The sequence below is a fragment of the Seriola aureovittata genome, chromosome 6 (assembly GCF_021018895.1).
Source record: "Seriola aureovittata isolate HTS-2021-v1 ecotype China chromosome 6, ASM2101889v1, whole genome shotgun sequence".
Classification (NCBI taxonomy): Eukaryota; Metazoa; Chordata; class Actinopteri; order Carangiformes; family Carangidae; genus Seriola; species Seriola aureovittata.
The window spans coordinates 10,271,948-10,292,381 of NC_079369.1; the positions used below are offsets into that span (position 1 = coordinate 10,271,948).

The window sequence follows — 20,434 nt, forward strand, 5'->3', positions numbered from 1 at the left end:
CTCAAATACATATTGGAAAAAGATCATATCAAACTTGAACTAAAATAATTGTTCCAACTGAATTCGGGAATGTGAGGTAGAGAACCATAGTTACATTTTTTTTTAAAAGACTGGACGAAAGAATAGGCTATATTATATTTCATAAGAGTCTAAACCAGAAGGTGGCAGTAATGCACCTAAAAGCTGTTTGCCAACCACCTTACATCAATATCAGTAGAAGAAGATGATTTTTTTTTGTTGTTGTTTTGATGCCATGCCGAAAAGTCACTATGTTCTCAATTGCCTGGAGAAATCTACTTTGTATACTCTGCCAATGCAAGAACAGAACCACAAAGTCACTCACTGGCAGGAATTTATTTTTTATCAGGTTCACTTTACTGTTCCAAACATTTTACTTTGAGCCCACCACTGCAAGGACTGCTTCAAAAATCGTGCATAGTTTGATACTGGATTTACGCGATGGTTATTTGTAAAGGACAGGGCAGTTTAAACTTTATGTTGCCCAATGGGAGACTCAGGCCCACAAACTGTAAGTATGCATTATTATTTGTAAATTTTGTGATGTTCAAAAGGGTCGCAGGTGACCTGATTGTGTGCAAAGCAGCGTAGCAACATACACATTTGTGAATATTGACATGCTATACCTCGTTAGCTTGGATAAATTATCCACAATTGAACCATTCTGTTAATTTGTCAGTAACTACAAGCACAAAAGTACAATTAATTCAGATTTACCAGCAATGTAAACCAGACTGCAAAGCATGGTGAGTCCCTACCTTTGAAAACTTCACTTGGTAAGTTTGATTGGTGCTCAATTTCTTTCTCTCTTTTTAGCATTTATCCTTATCCCTATATGTGAGACTGCATATCAATTATCAGAGGCAGAGACTCGTCTTCAATTGAGCTGGCTTTATAGCCTAAAATGTCACAGCAACATTACATACTGACCAACTTGGGGCACAACGTCTTCTGACTAGTCAATATATACACACTGCACACAACTCTACCTAATCCTGCTATAGAATGCTGCAGGGATGATGTGTTTTTTTTATCTAACTATCTATCTATCTATCCCTTAAAAGTATTGTAATTTTGATGGCGAAGGCAGGAGTTCACTTGTCAAACCACTTGGTTTATTCAAACTTCACAAAGGTACAGCTCGGCATACTCGGCTCTCTGCAAACTATAACAGAGCTCATCAGCAACCTACTCTAAACATAGGTCAAACCAAACTTCAACAAGTGCAGTGGGCCAGCCTTCACCTCCAGTGCTCTGCCACTCACCAAAACATATAGGCTAATGACTTTTACCAAATCAGAGGGGAGACTATAGTATGACTAGTCAGAACCCTAACTACAGGCCTACACTATGGAAGTATATGACCCTTTAACCTGCACTTCACTTCCTGAACACTATTATTATTTTCTAATGGGAAGAAAAAATCCTTTCATGTGCGTCTGTGGTAACTCTGGAATTCAGCATGGGGAGGAGAGAGAGTGAGAGAGAGAGAGAGAGAGACAGAGACAGACAGAGAGAGAGCGAGAGTGACAAAGGGAGGGGGGAGAGAGAGAGGTAACCTGCACCTGCACATGGAGGAAGTCTCTCTCTGTCTCTCTCTCTCTCTCTCTCTCTCACTCTCTCACTCTCTCTCTCTCAATCTCTCTCTGTCCTTCCCGTTCATTCCTAATAGGATAATTGATAGATAGCCTAAATAGTCAATAACTCTGGACTCAGCGAGGTCGGCGGAAGCTCTGAGGAGAAACTTTGATGCGCTGCTCTCTGAGTCTCAGAGCAGCAAGTTGCAGCAGGAGTTTGAGCGCCGGAGATGTTCCGAGAGGAACTGGGAGTCTAAAACCTAAAACACTTTGCTACCGTCAGGAAACTCGCATTTAACAGGTAGGTTTTTTTTTTTAACTTGTTTTTTAATTTCATTTTTGAATAAGCCTATTTATTTTGCCTTTGATTAACTTTGGTCAAAATCACTATGTTTCTTTAGAGCACTGCAGTGGTGGATCTAGGAGGGTAAAAAAATGATGACTTAATTATATTAATCATCATTAATTAGTAAGACTTAGATTCAGAATACATTTTTTAAACTTTGTATTTCACTGAGATTATTTTTCGCATTATTTAATGCACATGGTCACCAATAGAACGTCATCATTGGTTTAAATAACGGTCAAAACGATTAAAATAATTAACGTTTCACAATGTAATACTAACTTTTTAATTAAACAACTAGCAATTTAGCTGGGTTTTTTTTTAACATTTAAAAGAGGCAAAGTCGCGTTTTGATGAGCCTTCATTAAACTTCTCTCAGCCTTCAGTTTGCCACAGCCCAAATTAGCAAGCACTGTATTTCATCCGCATCCTGCTGATTGGAAAAGTGTTGTAATGAGAGGATTTCCCATCACTGCAGATATGGATCAGAGGGCAGTGTGCGCCGGATGCCACCGGCTGATCACAGACAGATTCCTGCTCAGAGTCACTGACGGCCTCTGGCATGAGGGCTGTGTGCGGTGCGCAGCGTGCGGGGACGCGCTCAAGAACTCCTGCTTTCTGCGGGACCGCAAACTTTACTGCAAGCGGGACTATGCTGAGTGAGTGCTCACTTCCAACTCTGAATTATTGTTTGGTGTCTGTTGATGTGACAGCAGAAATCATAAAACACTTAGGCACACGCATACTACTTTTCAGCTCTGGCACGAGGCTGCCATGCACGTGAAGGTAAAGAGATTTTCCAGGTTGATTTTACACTGTAATGTTAGTTTTTCTGCACCAAGAAATACAAGTGAATTTAGGTTAGAAATTTGCAAAGAAATTGTTTTTTATGGGCCACCACCAAAGTCATGTGACCATGTCAGTTTCTCTCTGGTAAAGTCATTGAATGAAAACATTTTAATTCAATGAATTTTAGCTTGGTGAAGAGTAACGTAAATGTTCGTTACAGTTGGGTTAGGGTTAGGTTGAAAATACTGCTAAAATATATGCAATATGCTAAAATATTGCTAAAATCTTAGCTGCATCCCATTTAATTTCTAAATACAATTGTTTTTGTTTTGTTTTTTACAGTAGCCTATAATTAAAACTTTTTTCTCATCCTGTTTCAAGCTTTGGCTCATATGTTGCAAATATAGGCTACTACCAGGACTTGGTGCCATTAGATGTTTTCTCTATTACATGGACTATAATGTTGTATGGTTCATGTTATAGGAAAAACATCTAATGGCTCTTGTGATGTACTTTTCATTTTGCTCATATTATTTCATTTTGTTTTTTATTATTTGTTGTATTTTATTTTTTGGCCTCCTGTCCAAAAATGATTCTGTGATTCTGTGATATTAAGGCAATTTTCACAACAGAACCCTTGTCCATGTCTGACCTTGACTAAGAATGTGTGTGTTTGTGTGTGTGTGTGACAGAGAGAGAGAGAGAGAGAGAGAGAGAGAGAGAGTGAGAGATGAATGATTTCTCTTTATAGTAACTTTATACGTGTATATTCCTACATAGTGTTGCATACTGTACACATGGGTAGATTTTGTAGTTCATGCCAAATTAATTGTGTTACATACTGTATGTGTGTTTGTGTAGCTGTGTATGTGTGTGTTTATGGTGTAAGCTGACTTCCAGGGAAGTTGGCACAGTGCGCTAAGAACAAGGTGACTGTAGGAGGAAAGGGTGGCAAGGGAGCTGGAATGTGAGAACACTATTGCATACTGTACATCCATAGACACAGACACACATACACACACACACACACACACACCAAACAACACGGTCACACCTTCACACACACAAACACCACACACACATAGAGCACACAACTAGGGGTAGAGCTCAACTGACACATTGTCAAAATGTGTTAAAATTTCGAGACCCACTGGCGTGGCAACTGCAAGCTGGGGACAACATATGGTCTCGTCGACGAGGTAGTCCCCCCCCCGCCCCTCCCCAAAACTCCTAGCATCACCCATTGCCTGACTCCCTCATTGGTGTTCATCACCTCATCCCTTCATTCTTCTTCCAAAACATGCTCTCACCCAAACAAGAGCCAAGACAAAAACTGTACAACCTAAAAGGCAGCAGCTCACATTATCTCTGAACAATTTAGTGATGGTGGTTTTGCCAAGGCGACAGGGAAACATGAAATGTTACAGTACGCTCACTGGCTCCAAAATGCGCCCCCACCGTCAAGTTCCCAGCCAATTAAAATTACGCTGCAGTGGTGTTGGAGGCCCGTGTGCTTTTGCAAATACTGTGTTTGTTAGCAGAACAGTTAAAATTGTCAGTTTTTAATGATGACTAAGCCCCTATGTAAACATTTTAACTGACATCTCAATGGATAAATGGAAATCAGAGAGGATTCTTATAAGACCACATTATTCGCAACGCTTATAGCATGATCAGATAATAGCACCTGGCTAAAGCACTGAGAGAAAAGCAGGACTGAGAGGTAATTAGGAGAGTAGAGCCATATGTCAGAAGGTCTGGTGCATCCCTACAAGAGAGACGGCGAGGATGGTGTGAACTTATTTTGGGGGACAGTGCGCTCCATGAGCCCTGGCGTTATGTGCCGTGGCATCTGGAAAGCTCTGCTCACAGCAGCCCTGTGTCGAGCAATGGGACGACGCCCAACCGACCGTGAGATATCTGACCTGACCAATTAGCAGGAGGCCGGGTGCCAAAGCTCCGCCTCTGAGGTCTCACGTCTCCATCACCCCCCACCCCTCACCCTCCCTGTCTGGGGGTTATGGCACCCTACAGCACATGAGCACCACTTCTGTCCACTATTAGAGTTTTTTTTTTTTTTTAAACTCTCACAGTGTTTTTTCTCACCTTTTATAAACTATGTTCTGCTCATCCCAAAAGTGATGATTATTCCATACTGTGACAACATTTGTCTCTTAACACCACGTTGTGTCTTCTCCCCAAAATTTGCCTTGTTTGTTCCTGTGCTTATGTGGTAAATCAGCGCCAGACAGGCCATCAGGCTTGGCCTCTTCATGGAAGCAAAAGACAATAATTCCAGTATTTTCTTCACTCAAAATGTATTAGTGCAAGAGTCCAAGAGGCTATAATTAGTACCAGAATGTTGAATTATTGTTGTATATTTGTAATTAATATGTCATGATTAATGTGTACATTTCTGCCAGAACATGCAGAGGGTTTTAAAAAAAAAAAAAAGAAGATGGACATGGCAGGAAGGAAACTAACTTACACCAAATCAATCAAATTCAGTTTTGATCAACTGTAGTTAAAAACATCAAATAAACAATCAAGATCAACGCCAACAATTATGAAAAAAACATGGGCTCCAAAAAAGGAAACATAAATAATTAAATTGCAGTAAGGAAAATGAAAAAAACTAAAACCATGTGTGACAGGTATTCACACTGGGATCTTGAAGCAATCTGTAGTTTTGGTCTTATGTAGTGTGTAGTCTTTAATGGATGCATGTGCTATTTGTGTAGCGTTTTTCTTCTTCAGGTCACTTAGGAGTAGTTTGAATACATATATATATATATATAAATTACTGAACCAGTACAACTTCACATACTTAATAACTTAATAGAACTATAAGGAAAATGTGATTTGGAGGATCAATAATTGTGTAAATGATTTTCTTGATCACAATGTCCTGTGGCAGAAGTTTTTTTAATTTATAATTTTACTTCCTGACATTTATAGAATCTCATTAAATCACATAATAATAATAATAATAATCTCATTCAAATGTGATAATATTCATGGGATTCGGATAACCACTGGAGCTTTACTAAATTTAGTGACTCATTAATGACGAGTTGATCTGTTTAAATGATTGGATGAATTTATTTTCTATTGGCCATTCTCAGTAAGTTAATACATTTGTCTTTTAATATTTCTTTAATGATTCCAAATGTAATATAATGGCATTTGTATGCAATTAAATTCTGGCAGTATTTTTTCCCCGATATGATTGTATTGTACGTGCAATTTATGTAGTTTGTTAGTTAGTCTGACCTGTAGCAGCCCACACGACACACAATACATACTGTACATGAGACAGTACTGTAATTTAATGAAGCAATATGCAAATTCCTGTCTGACAATGTGATGTTTAGGTTGGTTAGATTGTCAGTAGATTTAGATTGGCTAAACGGTTCAGTGGACAGGTGCGCTGGACAGCAGTTTGGTCGTCAGATCAGCGGTGTGACTGGCGGTGCACTTGACCCGCAGATCTGTATCTGATACACAGCTTCTTTTGGTGAGTGTGTTCAGCAAAGGATCCAGGTTAACCCGATCCAGAAACTGGATCTGTGTTCTCTGCTTGTCCAGCAGACCAGCAGTCTATTTGCCTGACTGCCAAAGGTCAGTGCTGAAGTCAAGGCAGGAACAATGAGAGAGGAGCGCTTTGAGTTGATGTGTATGTTGTGTGTTGTGTGTTGTGTGTGTGTGTGTGTGTGTGTGTATTTCTGCTAAACACTCATCTTATTATGCAGTGCATCTACCTTGAGAGTGACTTACCCGGGCTGTGTCAGTGTGGAGGAGCACAGGATTTTGCTGACTTATTTCTCTGTAATGATCTTGTCACTAATTGCCGTGTCTAAATCCAGCGTGACTGAGTGTTCCCGCTCTGCTGGCAGGGCCTCTGGGCCAATCATGTCAGCGGAAACTCTGAAATATTAAACACCTTGAGCTGCTCCATAAGTATTGGAGGTACTCTTACCTTTGCATTAACAACGCTTAAGAGTACGAGGGATAATAAGGCAAACTGGAGGAAAGGCGCATAATGGAAAAGCGATTCTCGAAACACGAATGATCTCACAACATTAATGCCCGTAGCTTCTTCTTCACTGACATCCAGCATTAGCATCATGTTGAGAAATTAAATCAAGTACTTTGCTGTATCATAGAAACCCAGAGACATTCTGGGTGTTTCCTCTGCCACACTTCCTTTGAAAATATTTCATTGCATCTTCTGTTGCCACAGGAATCCACATACCACAGACGGTATGTTGGCCATATTAAAGTGCATACCATTGAGGCCGTGGGGCAGACGGCTCGGATGGGTCAAGCAGCCCGACTGACCCTCCTGAGCTTCTGGGAATGGGCTTTACCGTTTCCCTAGCGACCCCACAGCAACAGTAAGAGGTCCCAGCAATGTTTGGCTTCAGGATGTTGCAGCTCCACAGCTTTTGACAGGGATGTCTCAACCTGGGTGTTTGCTTTATGTTTAGTCTGAGTCTTTGTTTTCTTGCTAAATTCCCGTTTTAGATAAAAGAAGGTCAAAAGCAATATTTGTTTAATTTGAAAGTTTTTTTTTTTTTTTTTTTTTTTTACTTTTTGTGGTGTCTGGTTTTGCACCACCGACACAGCAACTTTTCACTGAAAATGGCTGTGGTTCATCACATCTGAAGTGGACAACATAGGTGGCCAATATTAGAGAAATCCTAATAGGCCAATATTACTCCATTACTTAGGGATTTGCATGGATCCGTATTACAAAAAACTTCACATGAAGGTTTTATTTCTTTTTATCTTTCACTCATCTCTTCTGCTTCAAGTTTTTTTTTTTTACAATACACAGTAGCAAGAAAAAACGTGAATTACTGATATATAGTATTTTTTATGTGAAAACAAAAACATGGAGAAAAAAAAGCTGTCAGTTTCTCATGCCTCTGTGCTGACTGGTCCGGTGACCCAGTCAGGTCTGGAGACAAATGCCAGCTCCAGAATGATGACGCATCATCCTGCGTGACAGACCCAAAATGCGGCGGTGCCAGCCAGCGGACAATGGTCCTGCTGCTTGGGGGCTGGCTCTGTCTTTGTCCCGCTCTGGTTAAGCAGACTTAGGGATAATTCCGCGGATAATTCCTGGGACCGGCGGCTCAGCCTCTCCCACCGGGAGATCTGATTCCCCCCCTCTGCCTGGAGCCATGGCCTGCCGAGAGCTTTTCTCCTGCCTCTCCAGGAGCACAGCCTCGGACATGGCAGCCGGAGCCACGGCAACAGTCTCTGAGGCTAAGCTCACTAGTCCTGGTTGCCAGGCGCTAAGATGCACACCCGCCATGCTAAGGGTATGTGTCTGAGTGTCCAGGGCAGGGGGAGGAGGGGGGAGAGGGGAGAAGTCAGGCTGGCAGTTGTTTTGAGTGACAGCTCGACTCAGCAACATTCCCCAAGTCAACCAAGCATGTTTTTTTCTCATGGTGTCCCTTCTTACTGAGGTGTGAAGGGTCCTCAAGTGTCTCAGCTTTACTCCAGCCCTAGTCAGCTAAACAAAAGCATCACTCTCTGTTATTTACTGAGCTCTCACAGTTTCTCTCCATTTCCTCCAATGGTTCCACCCCCACCTTCTCCTCCGTCTCTCCAGTCTGTTTGCGGTGCGTTGTGGGGGCTGCGCTGAGGCCGTCTCTCCTGCAGAGCTGGTGATGCGCGCAGGGGCCGCTGTGTTCCACCTGCGCTGCTTCACCTGCAGCGTTTGTTCCTGCCGCCTGCAGACTGGAGACCGCTGCGTCCTCAGGGAGGGACAGCTACTGTGTGCCAGAGAGGACTACCACCAGTGTCTGGCCAGCCTGACCTCCTCTGACACAGGTACAGGCTTTGTGTGCGTACAGTATGTGTGTGTGTACATGTACACTGCAAATCAGTGCGTCAGAACAGACTCAGTGCCAATGCAACACTGGGGAGAAAACCACGCAAGACACTGGTTCTTTTTGAACCTGTCTTTGTGTTTTTACATTACTGTTGGGTTATTTATCTAAATTACAATGTGTGGGGCAGTGAACAGTTTTAATATGATGTCACCATATGTTACTAATATGTGTATCATGCATATGCACATTGTTTTCTACAAATAAAACAGTTAATTGACGGTTTAAAGGTAACAATTGAGGTTGTAGTATTTAGTACACTGGGTCAGAATAACCATATTTTAACTTGAGTAAATAGCCCAACAGAAATATATATATATAAAGAAATTAGTCACATATTGAATGTGTGTTACACAGTGTCAAACGGGGTCAAAGTTTAATCCAAGTGTGTATTATTCCTGTAACTTAGAAAGATAATAGGAAGAGATAGAACTCCTTTGCTTTTAATATGTATGACTGTAACTAATACTATAGGGTTTTTTTTCTATCTACCAATTAAGAATGCAAGTTATTAAGGGACATTCTAGGTTATTGAAAGGTATTCTGGGAAATGTAGGAAACCTCAAACTGAAGCAGTGATCAGGCAAATTGAGGGAAAGTAGTTAAACTGAAAAAAGTCATAATCACTCAATAACTACGAGCAAATAATGTAGTGATCATCTTATATTAATGGCATCAGTTTTCCATTAAATCTGCCTCTCAATAATTGTAATTTTTTTATGTGAGTGACTTGTAGGTAAACAAACATTTCGATCATGTCCATCCACTAGGTAAAAGTGATGATGAGGAAGAAGAGGAGGAGGAATCTGGGAAAATCACTGGTAGACGAGTTCGATCAGAAGACCTGGAAAGCAAACGTCCTAAAAGACCTCGCACTATTTTGACCACTCAACAAAGACGGACCTTTAAAGCCTCCTTTGAGGTTTCATCCAAGCCTTGCCGAAAGGTAAAGTGTTTATCCTGTGTCTGCCCAGTATGTCTGGATCTACTGTGGATACTAAGAGAATCTTGTCATTTTAATGAGCGTACAACGTATACGAATCTTAGGACTTAGCATGGAATAGTATGGAAACTGGAAGTGTCCATTTTTTAAAGTAAATGTGTAAATCATAGTATATTTATCTTTTTAAATGAAGTCCACAAATTGTACGAGCAACTACAGCAGTGGAGAGAATGTGGACAGAAAAACATTATATCATGTCTCAATGCGAAGATATTAGGTTATTAAGTTAGCCATGAAGTCTGACACAATTTCATCTACTGTATATATTACCACTGTACTGCTATTGGACATATTGTATGGGTAAATATGCCACATAAAAGTAGAGATATTTAGAAGTGTTATTTTCTCAAACAATAAATTTCAAAAAATGTTTTATTCCTTCCTCCTCATTTGAGGTGGACTACTGTAGTGATACTGATGTTTTTAACCTTCAACTGACCTCCTCTCTCTTTTTATTTTCCTGTTTTTTTTTTTTTCATCCTCCCTTTCTTTCTTTCTCCTTCCCCCTGAATCTTAATCCAAGGTAAGGGAGACCTTGGCAGCAGAGACCGGCCTGAGCGTCCGGGTAGTGCAGGTCTGGTTCCAGAACCAAAGAGCCAAAGTAATACAAAGTACACACACACACACACACACACACACACGCACGCACGCACGCACACACACACAGTCATATGCGCTACTAATAAAAGGACTCTTTCTGCACTGTATTTGTATGCCAGAGTGGAAATCAGCCTGGTTATCTCTTCATACAGGAAACTGATGACATCTCACTGCGAGATCGCTGTAGATTAAACCCCATATTTCCTCACAAAGTGGGCTCATGTGTGGTTTCCCTCCTCCACTGAAAGATGTCCTTTACTTCGCTGTTAATACTTTGCAATTGTGTGAACACACTCGTATGCCTGGGTGGCAGAGGGACTGTGTGTGAGTGAGAGGGAATTTTACAATAGACCCGTGTGCACAGTTAGCTGTAATGTCTGGTGATGCTTGTTTTTAGATGAAGAAGCTGGCCAGGAGACAGCAGCAGCAACAGGAGCAGCAGCAGACTCAGGAACACCGTGAGCACCCGTCACATCATACAGGTATTATACTGCTGAAAATGTATGTTAAGAAAAAGTTACACTCGATGTCCCCCTTCCTGCTCGGTGATTGGGAATTGATTTTCAAAGTGAATTAAAAATCTACATATGCAGTAAAAATCCATTCAAGATGTTAAGCAATATTTTGTAGAAGAGCAAGGATGTCATTCAATGTAACAAATCAATATTACAAAGGCAGGAGATTCTGATGTGATTCCGATCAGCTTTAAAAAAAAAAAAAAAAAAATGTCTGACACAAGTCCGTGAAAGTCGCGAAAGTTCATCATCAACAGAGCTCTAAATAGTTACGGCAAAAGCTCACCTAAAGTCATTAACAGACAACAGTGAACCGTGTTTGTGTCTCGTGTCCCACAGCGCCCTCCTGTGGTGGTTTGACCTCTGAGATGGAGCGCCTGGGGTCCTCTTATTCTCACATTCAGCAGCAACAGCAGCAGATGGGGCTCACCACACTGGAGCAGCAGGACTATGACATGGACCCCTTCAGACAGGGTCTGACCCCGCCTCAGATGCCAGGGGATCACATGCACCCCTATGGTAAAGACCTGAGTGCTGCTGTCATACCACGACGCAGAGTTACATGTTCACAGTATTGCTCTAAACCTCAGTGATTAGTGAGATAAGAGAAACCAAGTAAAAAGACATGACTTTATGGCATTACATTTGGCATTATGAAATCTGAACTTAAATCATGAGATTTGAATTTGTTTTTTAAATATGGGTTCCAGTCAGCTTCAAGCATTGTAGCTGTGGTGTTTCCTGTGGTGGTGCTGCTCTTTGTTCTCATGCTGCAGAATAACTTAAATATCAAGAACTATTTCCTTTTCAGGCCGGCTGAAATGTTTAAATATAAATCATTATAGCTTTTAGGGCAATATTTTCTCAGATGTTTACAAATGTATTTAAAATGTAGCTAATATTGCTCAGAATGAGATCAGCAAACATTCCTAAAAATGTTTTCCAACTTTAAAATGTGTGAAATTTTGTGGAGTAGCAGATGCTTCGGGTTGCATGACCTTGTCAGGCAATTTTCAACAGACTTTCCAACTGTTCAAAATCATTTTTAAAGGTAGCCAAGGTTAATTCTTTCAAACTCCCCTCAGATCCAGAGAAAAAAATGAATGAATGATCGGATTATACACGAGGTATTGATAAAGCAGTGATGTTGTCTCTTTTATAGGCTTTAAGGGCCTGTACGGTGACGTGGACAGAGACCCTCTTTGTCATGTGGCTGACAGCAACTGCCTCGCCCTGGGTGACTCCTCTTTACTTACTCCTATTGACCGCCTCTACTCCATGCAGGACTCTTACTTCACCTCCTGAGAGTGAAGATTGGACTCAGTAAGGAATGGTCCGTCTCCTTCACCCTGCGTCGCTCTCTGGTCTCATCATTTATTTCTGTGGACAATGCGCAAGGTAGTTGAGGAAGTGGCTGGGGACGTGGGTACACTGTGACACCATGCAATATACTCTAAATCAGTGGTTATCAGGCTATTAGAGGGTGGATATATCATGTGCACCTCCATTTAAACATAATTACACTACTGCCTCTTATGCTTTACAATCCCACTGTTCAACACAGGCTCTTTAAAGTCTCCTGTGTATGCATGACACTGTCGGACCTCTCTCACTATGTTTGAATGTTAGATTATGAGATTATAACTGCATCTACTAATGTAAATAGCCGTTTGGGTGTGTATTTGTATTTATTCTCACAATGTGTGTATGCTGTTCATCTTGAATGAACCAACAATGATCAATAAATAACGTTACGATACAGTGAATATTCAGGATGAGGTGTGTGGCACAGTAAGTATAAAGCGCGGACTGATCCTTCAGGATGAAGATGGGGTATTCATGCTGAGGGTCAGAGCTGGGTCAGTCCATCTTCAGTGCTTATCGGTCCAATCTAGGTGACAGGTCAGCGAGGCATCTTCCCCTGGCTGTTGGGTGGATCATCAGATTGTAAAATGCTGGGCTATGACAGCAGTATGGGTCAGTGGCAGGTAAGCATCACATCCACGCCGCCATCATCAACGCTCACATTGTGCTCCTCACGGTCAAAGGCCCTCGCTGCATTTTTCTGCCTTTTCCTTCCTCCAGTCAAAGCGGACTGGAAGGGGAAGGGGAAGGGGTGGGGGCGACCACCCAGGCACTGTGCCCAGCTGGAATGCACCAATCCTGGGGAAAGAGAGGTTGAGAAAACCCAGGGATGGGGGGGGGGGGGTCCAGACAACGGAGGGGCTGAAAGCTGTGTCAGGGGAGAATGCCCAGGGTGACACAGAGATATGAAGCCCCACTGTATGGAGTGCCTCCTTGCCCCAGCCATGAACCCTCTCTTGGACCCATCTCATGTATCCCACTATGAAATCAGACCTTGCAGAGCAGAGAGCGCAAGTCAATGGTCAGGAACAATCTAACTGTCTGTCACCGTGGTATGCTACTGCCAACCAGAGCTAAAGAAGTGTGCAGCAGAGTATACTGTGTGTGTTTCTTTGAGTCTGTCTTTGTATCTGTGTCTGTATCTGGTCTAAGTGTCCGCTGGCATGTGCACGTGTGCGTGCTCATGTGTTAGGAGGAACAACACTCTTTGTTGAAGGGACCTAAGTATCATAATGCATTTCCTTGTATCTTCAGAGGCAGATGAAGGGAGAAAAGCCAGACTTAAATATCAGGGAAGGAAGCCAACGTGGTCACCTGCGGGGCCTTTTCCCTTCTTGTGCGCGAGTCCGTGCACAGTTGGCACGTATATATATGGCTGCCAGCAGCAGTGGGTGGGATGAGAAAAAATAATCAAAACGTGATCATACGGTCGCAGCGGGTAGCAATAACCTCATTATTATTCTGACGGTAGCCAAACAGTTTCCTGTCAACAGTTCGGTTATTTATTGCACTCCTCATGCCAGCCATAGGCCACAAGCCCTCTGTCTTTTAACCGCTATAATTGGCTTCATGCTGTTGCAGCGCCAAGACGGATGCACACACTTTGCTGAAGATACTCCATCGGCCATTTGCTGCACATATTTCTGCCGCATTATTGGCACAGGAGATTTCATACATAAATTAGACAACTAATTTACACTTAAATTTGTAGTACAAAATGTGTATCATAACTAATATATAACGCCACGTGAGTCTCAGTTCAAGACAGTTCGATAATCTGTAGTTAGTGTGGTGGTAGTAAATTGTTGGATCGGTTCCCAATGTGACACATTGGGCTGAGACTGATAATAGATCACCTCCTCACCACTCAGTGACAGGAGCTTTCTGGCCATTAAATGTGCTAAATTGACACTTTGTGGCAGTTTGGCAATCTCAGAGGTTCTCTGCCATCTCCTCGACTGACCCTACAGTATTAGATCCTATGGAGGAGGTCGAATGTGGGTAACCAGGGCTGCTAGGGAGGACACTGTACCACATTACACTGGACATTGCTTAAAGTATGCCAACACTGATCAATTGCTTAATGTGAAGGAGTGGGTGAGTCAGCTAAAAAAATAAAATAAATAAAAGCAATATTTCAAGGAGGATTATAATTTATTGACAATTTAAGTGACAAGACGAGATGCAGGAAGCAGGAAACTGGAAAGGAGTAAAAGCTGCACACAAGCTGTACTGTACATCTACCATGCATGATTTTGATTTCTTTAAGTATAACAGAAGGTAAAGCTTTTCATTCAAAGTATACAGCAATTGCTTGGTTATCTAAATTTAAAGCCTGCCATCAAGCCTCACATAATAATAATAACAGCAAGCATTAAGTGGTTTCAGTATTTGAAAATGATTTGCTGCAAAAATCAAAAGTCTCAAGAAAGAACAAAAAGAAAATCAAAAATCAAAACTCAAACGCTGGATTCTCTCTTTCTTCCCACGATGGCCCGTCATATGTGATTGCATGTCCTGCAAAGATCAGAGGATAGGATGAGGGCAGCAATCTGTGTGTCACAACATGGTATATGTGTATGTGTGAAACTGTACACCATCATTACTGAGGCTCTCACCTCTTTTCTTAGATCGTGTCAAAATGAACAAAGCCAAAAAACCCAGTCCTATCAGGAGAAGTGGCACAAGAACAGAGGTTGCCCCGGTTGCACTGTTCATCAGCATGGCAGCCCCCACCGGAGTAGCTTCTACAGGAACACACAAACATTTTCAGTCTTCAGTCTGTTGTTCTCACTGCATATATACTGTCATGATTCTATGATGTGTGTGTGTTTTTAAGATCTTTATCAGTCCTTCAGTTAATAAATAACCACCACCATTCTCATAGTGCAAAGACTGGTAATACACTGTTATCTTCTTGTAAAAGTCAACAAAGGATCAGTTTTAATACAAGCTTTACCCGTGCAGTTAGGAAGGCTGTCACTCCAAAACCCAGCAGAGGAGCAAAGCAGCACCTCAGTGCCATTCAGGGAGAATCCACCTGTACAGGTAAAAAGACACTGGGAGCCAAAACTGAAATGCCCCAGAGGGTGGGAGCAGTTCATAGACAGGGGTAAAGACGAGGCTGGGATATCCTCACACTGTACCGCTGGAAAGGACAGAAATTGCAATTAGACCAGCTGTTTGAACACCAAGAAAAAACTAGTACATTTAAAATAATGCTGCACACTCACGCTGGCAAGTGGGTAGATCCTGACTCCAGTGGCCTGAGTTGCTGCAGGTCATTGTTGGTGTCCCCCTCAGCCAGAAACCCTCATTACATTCAAAGCCACAGCTGGAGTTGTAGCTGAATGGGGAGAATGGATGGCTACAGTTCATCCTCCCGTGTTGTGGAGCTTCGGCCAGTAGGGGGCATGGACGTGCTGCAGATAACGTTGAACATACAGAATGACCACTTGCCTCAACAAACAAACCTCATTGTGTGAAACAAAGCGGGGAAAGGAGGCTAGTTCCCAGACTTCAACACCGATTCCACTTTTGGGAAGTTAATGATGTGAGTTTTTCTGTTGCTTATGATACAAGCAAATACATCTGTAAATGCATTTATGGAGCCAAATTCTAAAGCACAGGTGTATAATACGATACAGCATGTCCAGCAGGGGGGAATAAATGCCAAGTGCCGTGCTCATATTTTGATTTATTACAGCTGGCTAATTCTCTGATCCTGAAATTGAAAGCTCTTATGATGATTACAATCAACAGATTATGACTTTTTCTTTTACCTAAGCAACGTGGGGTCTCTGTGCTCCACGTGCCCAGAGAGGTGCACTCAGTGTCAGCCGTCCCATTCAGGACAAAACCCTCCTCACAGGTTGATGTGCACCGAGAACCAAAACTGAACTCTCCATGAGGATCAGAGCAGAGAAAGGTGCCATGAGCCGGAGGGTTGAGAGTGGGACATTTCTTAGCTGGAGAGAAACAGAGACAGAGAGGGACTGAGATATTTAAACACTTCACTTGGCAAAGTTGTTCAGTCATGATCTAAAACATGAAATTACAAGCTCTTATGATAATTACAATCAACAGATTCTGACATTTTTTTTTTTTTACCCAAGCAACGTGGGGTCTCCGTGCTCCACGTGCCCACAGAGGTGCACTCCGTGTCAGCTGTACCATTCAGGACAAAACCCTCCTCACAGGCTGACGTGCACCGAGAACCGAACCTGAACTCTCCATGAGGATCAGAGCAGGATGAAGAGCCATGAGGGGGAGAGTTTAGAGAAGGACATTTCTTAGCTGGAACAGACAAAACGAGAGATCAAGAAGATATTTTAATATGTGGGCGCTTTATGAAGCAAAGTGGCACTGCAATGCACAATCTAAGCCATGAGTTTAAGAGCTTTTACATTGATTTCTAATCAGCAAATAATAATACAGGGATTAAATTTTTTTTGTTTGTTTTTTTTTTTACCCAAGCAATGTGGGGTCTCTGTGCTCCACGTGCCCACAGAGGTGCACTCCGTGTCAGCCGTCCCACTCAGGACAAAACCCTCCTCACAGGCTGATGTGCACCGAGAACCGAAACTGAACTCTCCATGAGGATCAGAGCAGGATGAAGAGCCATGAGGGGGAGAGTTCAGAGTGGGACATCTTTTCGCTGGAATAAACAGAAGAAGAGACAAACAAGATATTTCAGAGCTACATGTGGTAAAATGATACTAGACTAAGACATGACAAGGTCTTACAGTTGCATTTGCCTGATTATGACCTAGGTCTCTATCATTTATTACCCAGGCAACGTGGGACGTCTCTGCTCCACTTGCCCACAGATGTGCAATCTGTGTTAGCTGTCCCATTCAGGACAAAACCCTCCTCACAGGTTGATGTGCACCGAGAACCAAAGCTGAACTCTCCATGAGGATCATAGCAGGAAAAGGAGCCATGGGGGGGAGAGTTCAGAGAGGGGCATCTCTTAGCTGGGGGAGAAACAGGCAGAGAAGGACTGTGATATCTAAATGCTTTACCATTCAATTAAGAGCTCTTCTGTTGATTTCTAATCAGCAAATGATAAAACAGAGATTTTTTTTTTTTTACCCAAGCAATGTGGGATGTCTGCACTCCACGTGCCCAGAGAGGTGCACACTGTGTCGGCCGTCCCATTCAGGAGAAAACCCTCCTCACAAGCTGACGTACACTGAGAACCAAAACTGAACTCTCCATGTGGATCAAAGCAAAATAAGGAGCCATAGGTAGTGGAGTTCAGAGCTGGACATCTTTTAGCTGGAGGGCAACAGAGAGAGGGAGAGTCCAATAAGATATACTTTATGTGATAAAGTGGTGCCAGAATCTAAACCATGACTTTACAAGCTGAGCTACAAGTTGACTACAGTTAACAGTGGCAGGATGCAGACAGTTAGTATTTTCTTTACCCGAGCAGTGTGCGATGTCGGCGCTCCACATGCCCAGAGAGGTGCACTCAGCGTTGGCTGTCCCATTCAGGAGAAAACCCTCATCACATGTTGTCATACAATGTGAACCAAAACTGAAGGAACCATGTGGGTCAGAACAGGAAAGGGAGCCATGGGGGGGGGGATTTATGGGATTGCACTTCTTAGCTTGTAGGATGAAAGACAAGGACAGACCAATTAGATGCAGATTACATGTGGGAAATTAAAACAAAAACTAAACTGACTGTTTATTTTAGCAAAAAGCTGAGCAGTAGGAACAGATTGTGTGATATGTACTTCATTACTTAGTCATCTATGCTCATACCCTGGCAGACAGGAAGTGTGTGACTCCAGCTGCCCTGTGAAGAACATTGTGTCATGTTTGCGCCAATCAGATCAAATCCTTCTTCACATTGCACGGTGCATATTGAGCCATAGCTGTACACTTCTAAAGGGTCTTGGCATTCGACGGAGGCATGGGGTGGAGCCTCCAGACTGTTGCACTGTACCACTGAAGAAGAAGAAACACCATTACTCATCAGAGCAGTGAACAGTTTTGTGTTGCTTTCAGAGAACCAATGAAATCTTTGTAACCATTAAAAATCGCACAGAAATTCAGTGACCCACCCGTGCATGTAGGTGTAGCTTTGCTCCATTGTCCTGAAGCCAGACAGGTGAGCAAGCTGTCTCCGGTCAGGTTGTAGCCTTCCTGGCAGTTGAAGTTACACTGTGAGCCAAAGGAGAAAGGCTCCAGAGTGTCCACACACGTCATGTTGCCCGTGACAGGAAAGAAAATGGGGGAGCACTTTTTTACTGTGGTGGGATACAGATATCACACAGTCACACTCAAAAATCAAATCAACATCCTTTTGAAATGTATCAGTTTGAACCACCGTGCATTGTGACTGCTTTTATACACATAGCATGAGCATAAGATGGTGATGTGAACAATCACGCTGACATGATTTATAGTCAAGGAAAACAGCAACTGCCAACCTGCATTAAATCGCAATATTGTTTGCCCAACACAGACATAAATGAGTGTGAAGTAAAGTGGTGATAGGTGTGACCTGCCTCTGATCTGCTGCACTGTCTGGACAGGATGTGACTGCACATAGAGTCCAGTAAAATATTCGTAAAAGGTGGCAGTGGCAATCTATTACCAGAGGTCAAGTCATATATAAAAAGTATTTCACATGAACATTTACGATCATTAAATTGTTACATTATTTGGTCTAATTTTACTTTTCAAAGGTAAAGAGAATCACTTTACTTGTACATGCTGGGACACTGGCAGTCCACCGCCCAGTGTGTTCACAACGCATCTGGCTCCCTCCACTGAGCTCATAGCCTTCATCACACCTGACCTCACAGCTGGAGTTGTAGCTGTAAGGAGCGATGGGGTGGCTGCAGTTCATACCACCTCCACTGATGTTAGTGTGGTTCAGAACTGGGCACTGTTCAACTGCAAGAGGCAGTAAAAAAAAAAAAGTGTTTTCCTCGTAATTTTGACATCTGAAATAACAATTGTTTTCACATTGTTGTTATGCAGCGGCCATACCTTGACACAGAGGAACTGGGTTGTTCCAATGCCCACTGGTTTGGCACAACAGTTGGGGCGAGCCCAACAAGCGAAAGCCAAGTTCACAGTGAAAACGGCAGGAAGAGTTGAAACGATTGGACCCATAGGGATGAAAACAGTGGTGAGAACCGTGTTGTGGTTCCAGCAAGGGTTTGCATGCGCTTGCTGAAGAAAAAAAAACAACAAAAAAAAAATAATTTTTTTTTAACTCATCACAGAAAGAGCTTGTGGTTGGTTCCAACATGATGACACTGTTTGCTCACCCTCCTCACAGCGTGGCCCATGGAAACCAGGATGACACTGGCAAGTATAGTTCCCCACGGTCTCCACACAGTCTGCATGGGCACTGCAGGAATCCTGTGTACAAGAGGCTACATACATGCAGACAGAGATCTTATATGCTATAATAAGTCTACAGGGGTCAGGTAAACATGTCCATCAAACAAAAACAAAATTAAGAGTGGTTTACCTGAGTAGCAGATAGTTCCCTTCTTACTTTGGCATTTTTCATTGTTCCACTTGGCTGTGTCTTTATTCCTCTTAATGTAAATCTCCACACAGTCCTGACCCGCAATTTTATCTGGCTCCTCTGGCGCCCAGTTCTGAGCATCCTCTGGTACAGTCTTATTGTTTCCTTCCCTGGTCCACACTCCATCCACTTTGCGAATGCCTGTCCAGTAATATTTCTGGTTAAATGGCAGCAGGTTGTTGATGAAGTCAGTCTCCTCCGGGGTCTGGATGGTTACCATGTTTGACAAGTGCTGGTGGCACCACTGGCGGGCCTCATGCCATCTCCGGTTTGGGGTGGTGCTGTAGCTGTAGGTCCATGCCTGCGCTCCTCCTCCGCGGCTCAGGTCTAAGATTAGGTATATGGATGATGAGACAAAAGGGAACCGGTGAAGCAAAGTGTTTGCTGCTTGTAGGATTATGCAGACCTACCTTGGGTAAAAACAATCAGTGCGGCTATCAACATCCTGTGATGCAGACTTGATTCTTGAGACATCTGAAATAAAATGAGAATTGTTTTCACATAATTTCTTATGAGTGTAGAGTCACAGTATGTATTCACACATGCACAACACTTGCACTGAGAGTTCATGTCTTACCATTTGATCTGTCGTCAGTCACTCGCTCTTGTCGACACACTCACTCAAAAACAGCATTAAATGTCCCTCAGGGAGTGAGCCTGTGACTCATTTTGTAATATCACTTACCATAACTTCCTTTTATGAAGGGCACCACTCTACCACCCATAACACACAAACACACATACAAATACTAATACAATG

General features: G+C 42.6%; 2 protein-coding genes across 3 annotated transcripts; one reads left to right on the forward strand and one right to left on the reverse strand.

Annotated features, from left to right (window-relative positions):
- Positions 1-260: 260 nt before the first annotated feature.
- On the forward strand, positions 261-12,512 carry lmx1a (LIM homeobox transcription factor 1, alpha). 2 transcript variants are annotated; one of them, XM_056377758.1, is made up of 8 exons: positions 261-529; positions 2,420-2,600; positions 8,354-8,574; positions 9,404-9,579; positions 10,160-10,237; positions 10,634-10,718; positions 11,091-11,270; positions 11,914-12,512. In XM_056377758.1, exons 1-8 carry the CDS (start codon positions 460-462, stop codon positions 12,054-12,056), a joined length of 1,134 nt encoding a protein of 377 aa, XP_056233733.1. In that variant the 5' UTR covers positions 261-459; the 3' UTR covers positions 12,057-12,512. The 2 variants fall into 2 exon arrangements, with proteins under 2 accessions (XP_056233733.1, XP_056233735.1); XM_056377760.1 differs by lacking the exon at positions 261-529 and adding an exon at positions 1,514-1,896.
- A 1,745-nt stretch (positions 12,513-14,257) lies between these two features.
- On the reverse strand, positions 14,258-20,306 carry selp (selectin P). The gene is made up of 18 exons (XM_056378917.1): positions 20,252-20,306; positions 20,085-20,148; positions 19,615-20,001; positions 19,409-19,516; positions 19,125-19,310; positions 18,837-19,028; positions 18,191-18,376; positions 17,889-18,074; positions 17,546-17,731; positions 17,211-17,396; positions 16,907-17,092; positions 16,588-16,773; positions 16,227-16,412; positions 15,899-16,084; positions 15,350-15,538; positions 15,076-15,264; positions 14,735-14,863; positions 14,258-14,633 (listed from the first exon to the last, which is right to left on the reverse strand). Exons 1-18 carry the CDS (start codon positions 20,252-20,254, stop codon positions 14,569-14,571), a joined length of 3,000 nt encoding a protein of 999 aa, XP_056234892.1. The 5' UTR covers positions 20,255-20,306; the 3' UTR covers positions 14,258-14,568.
- Positions 20,307-20,434: the final 128 nt, after the last annotated feature.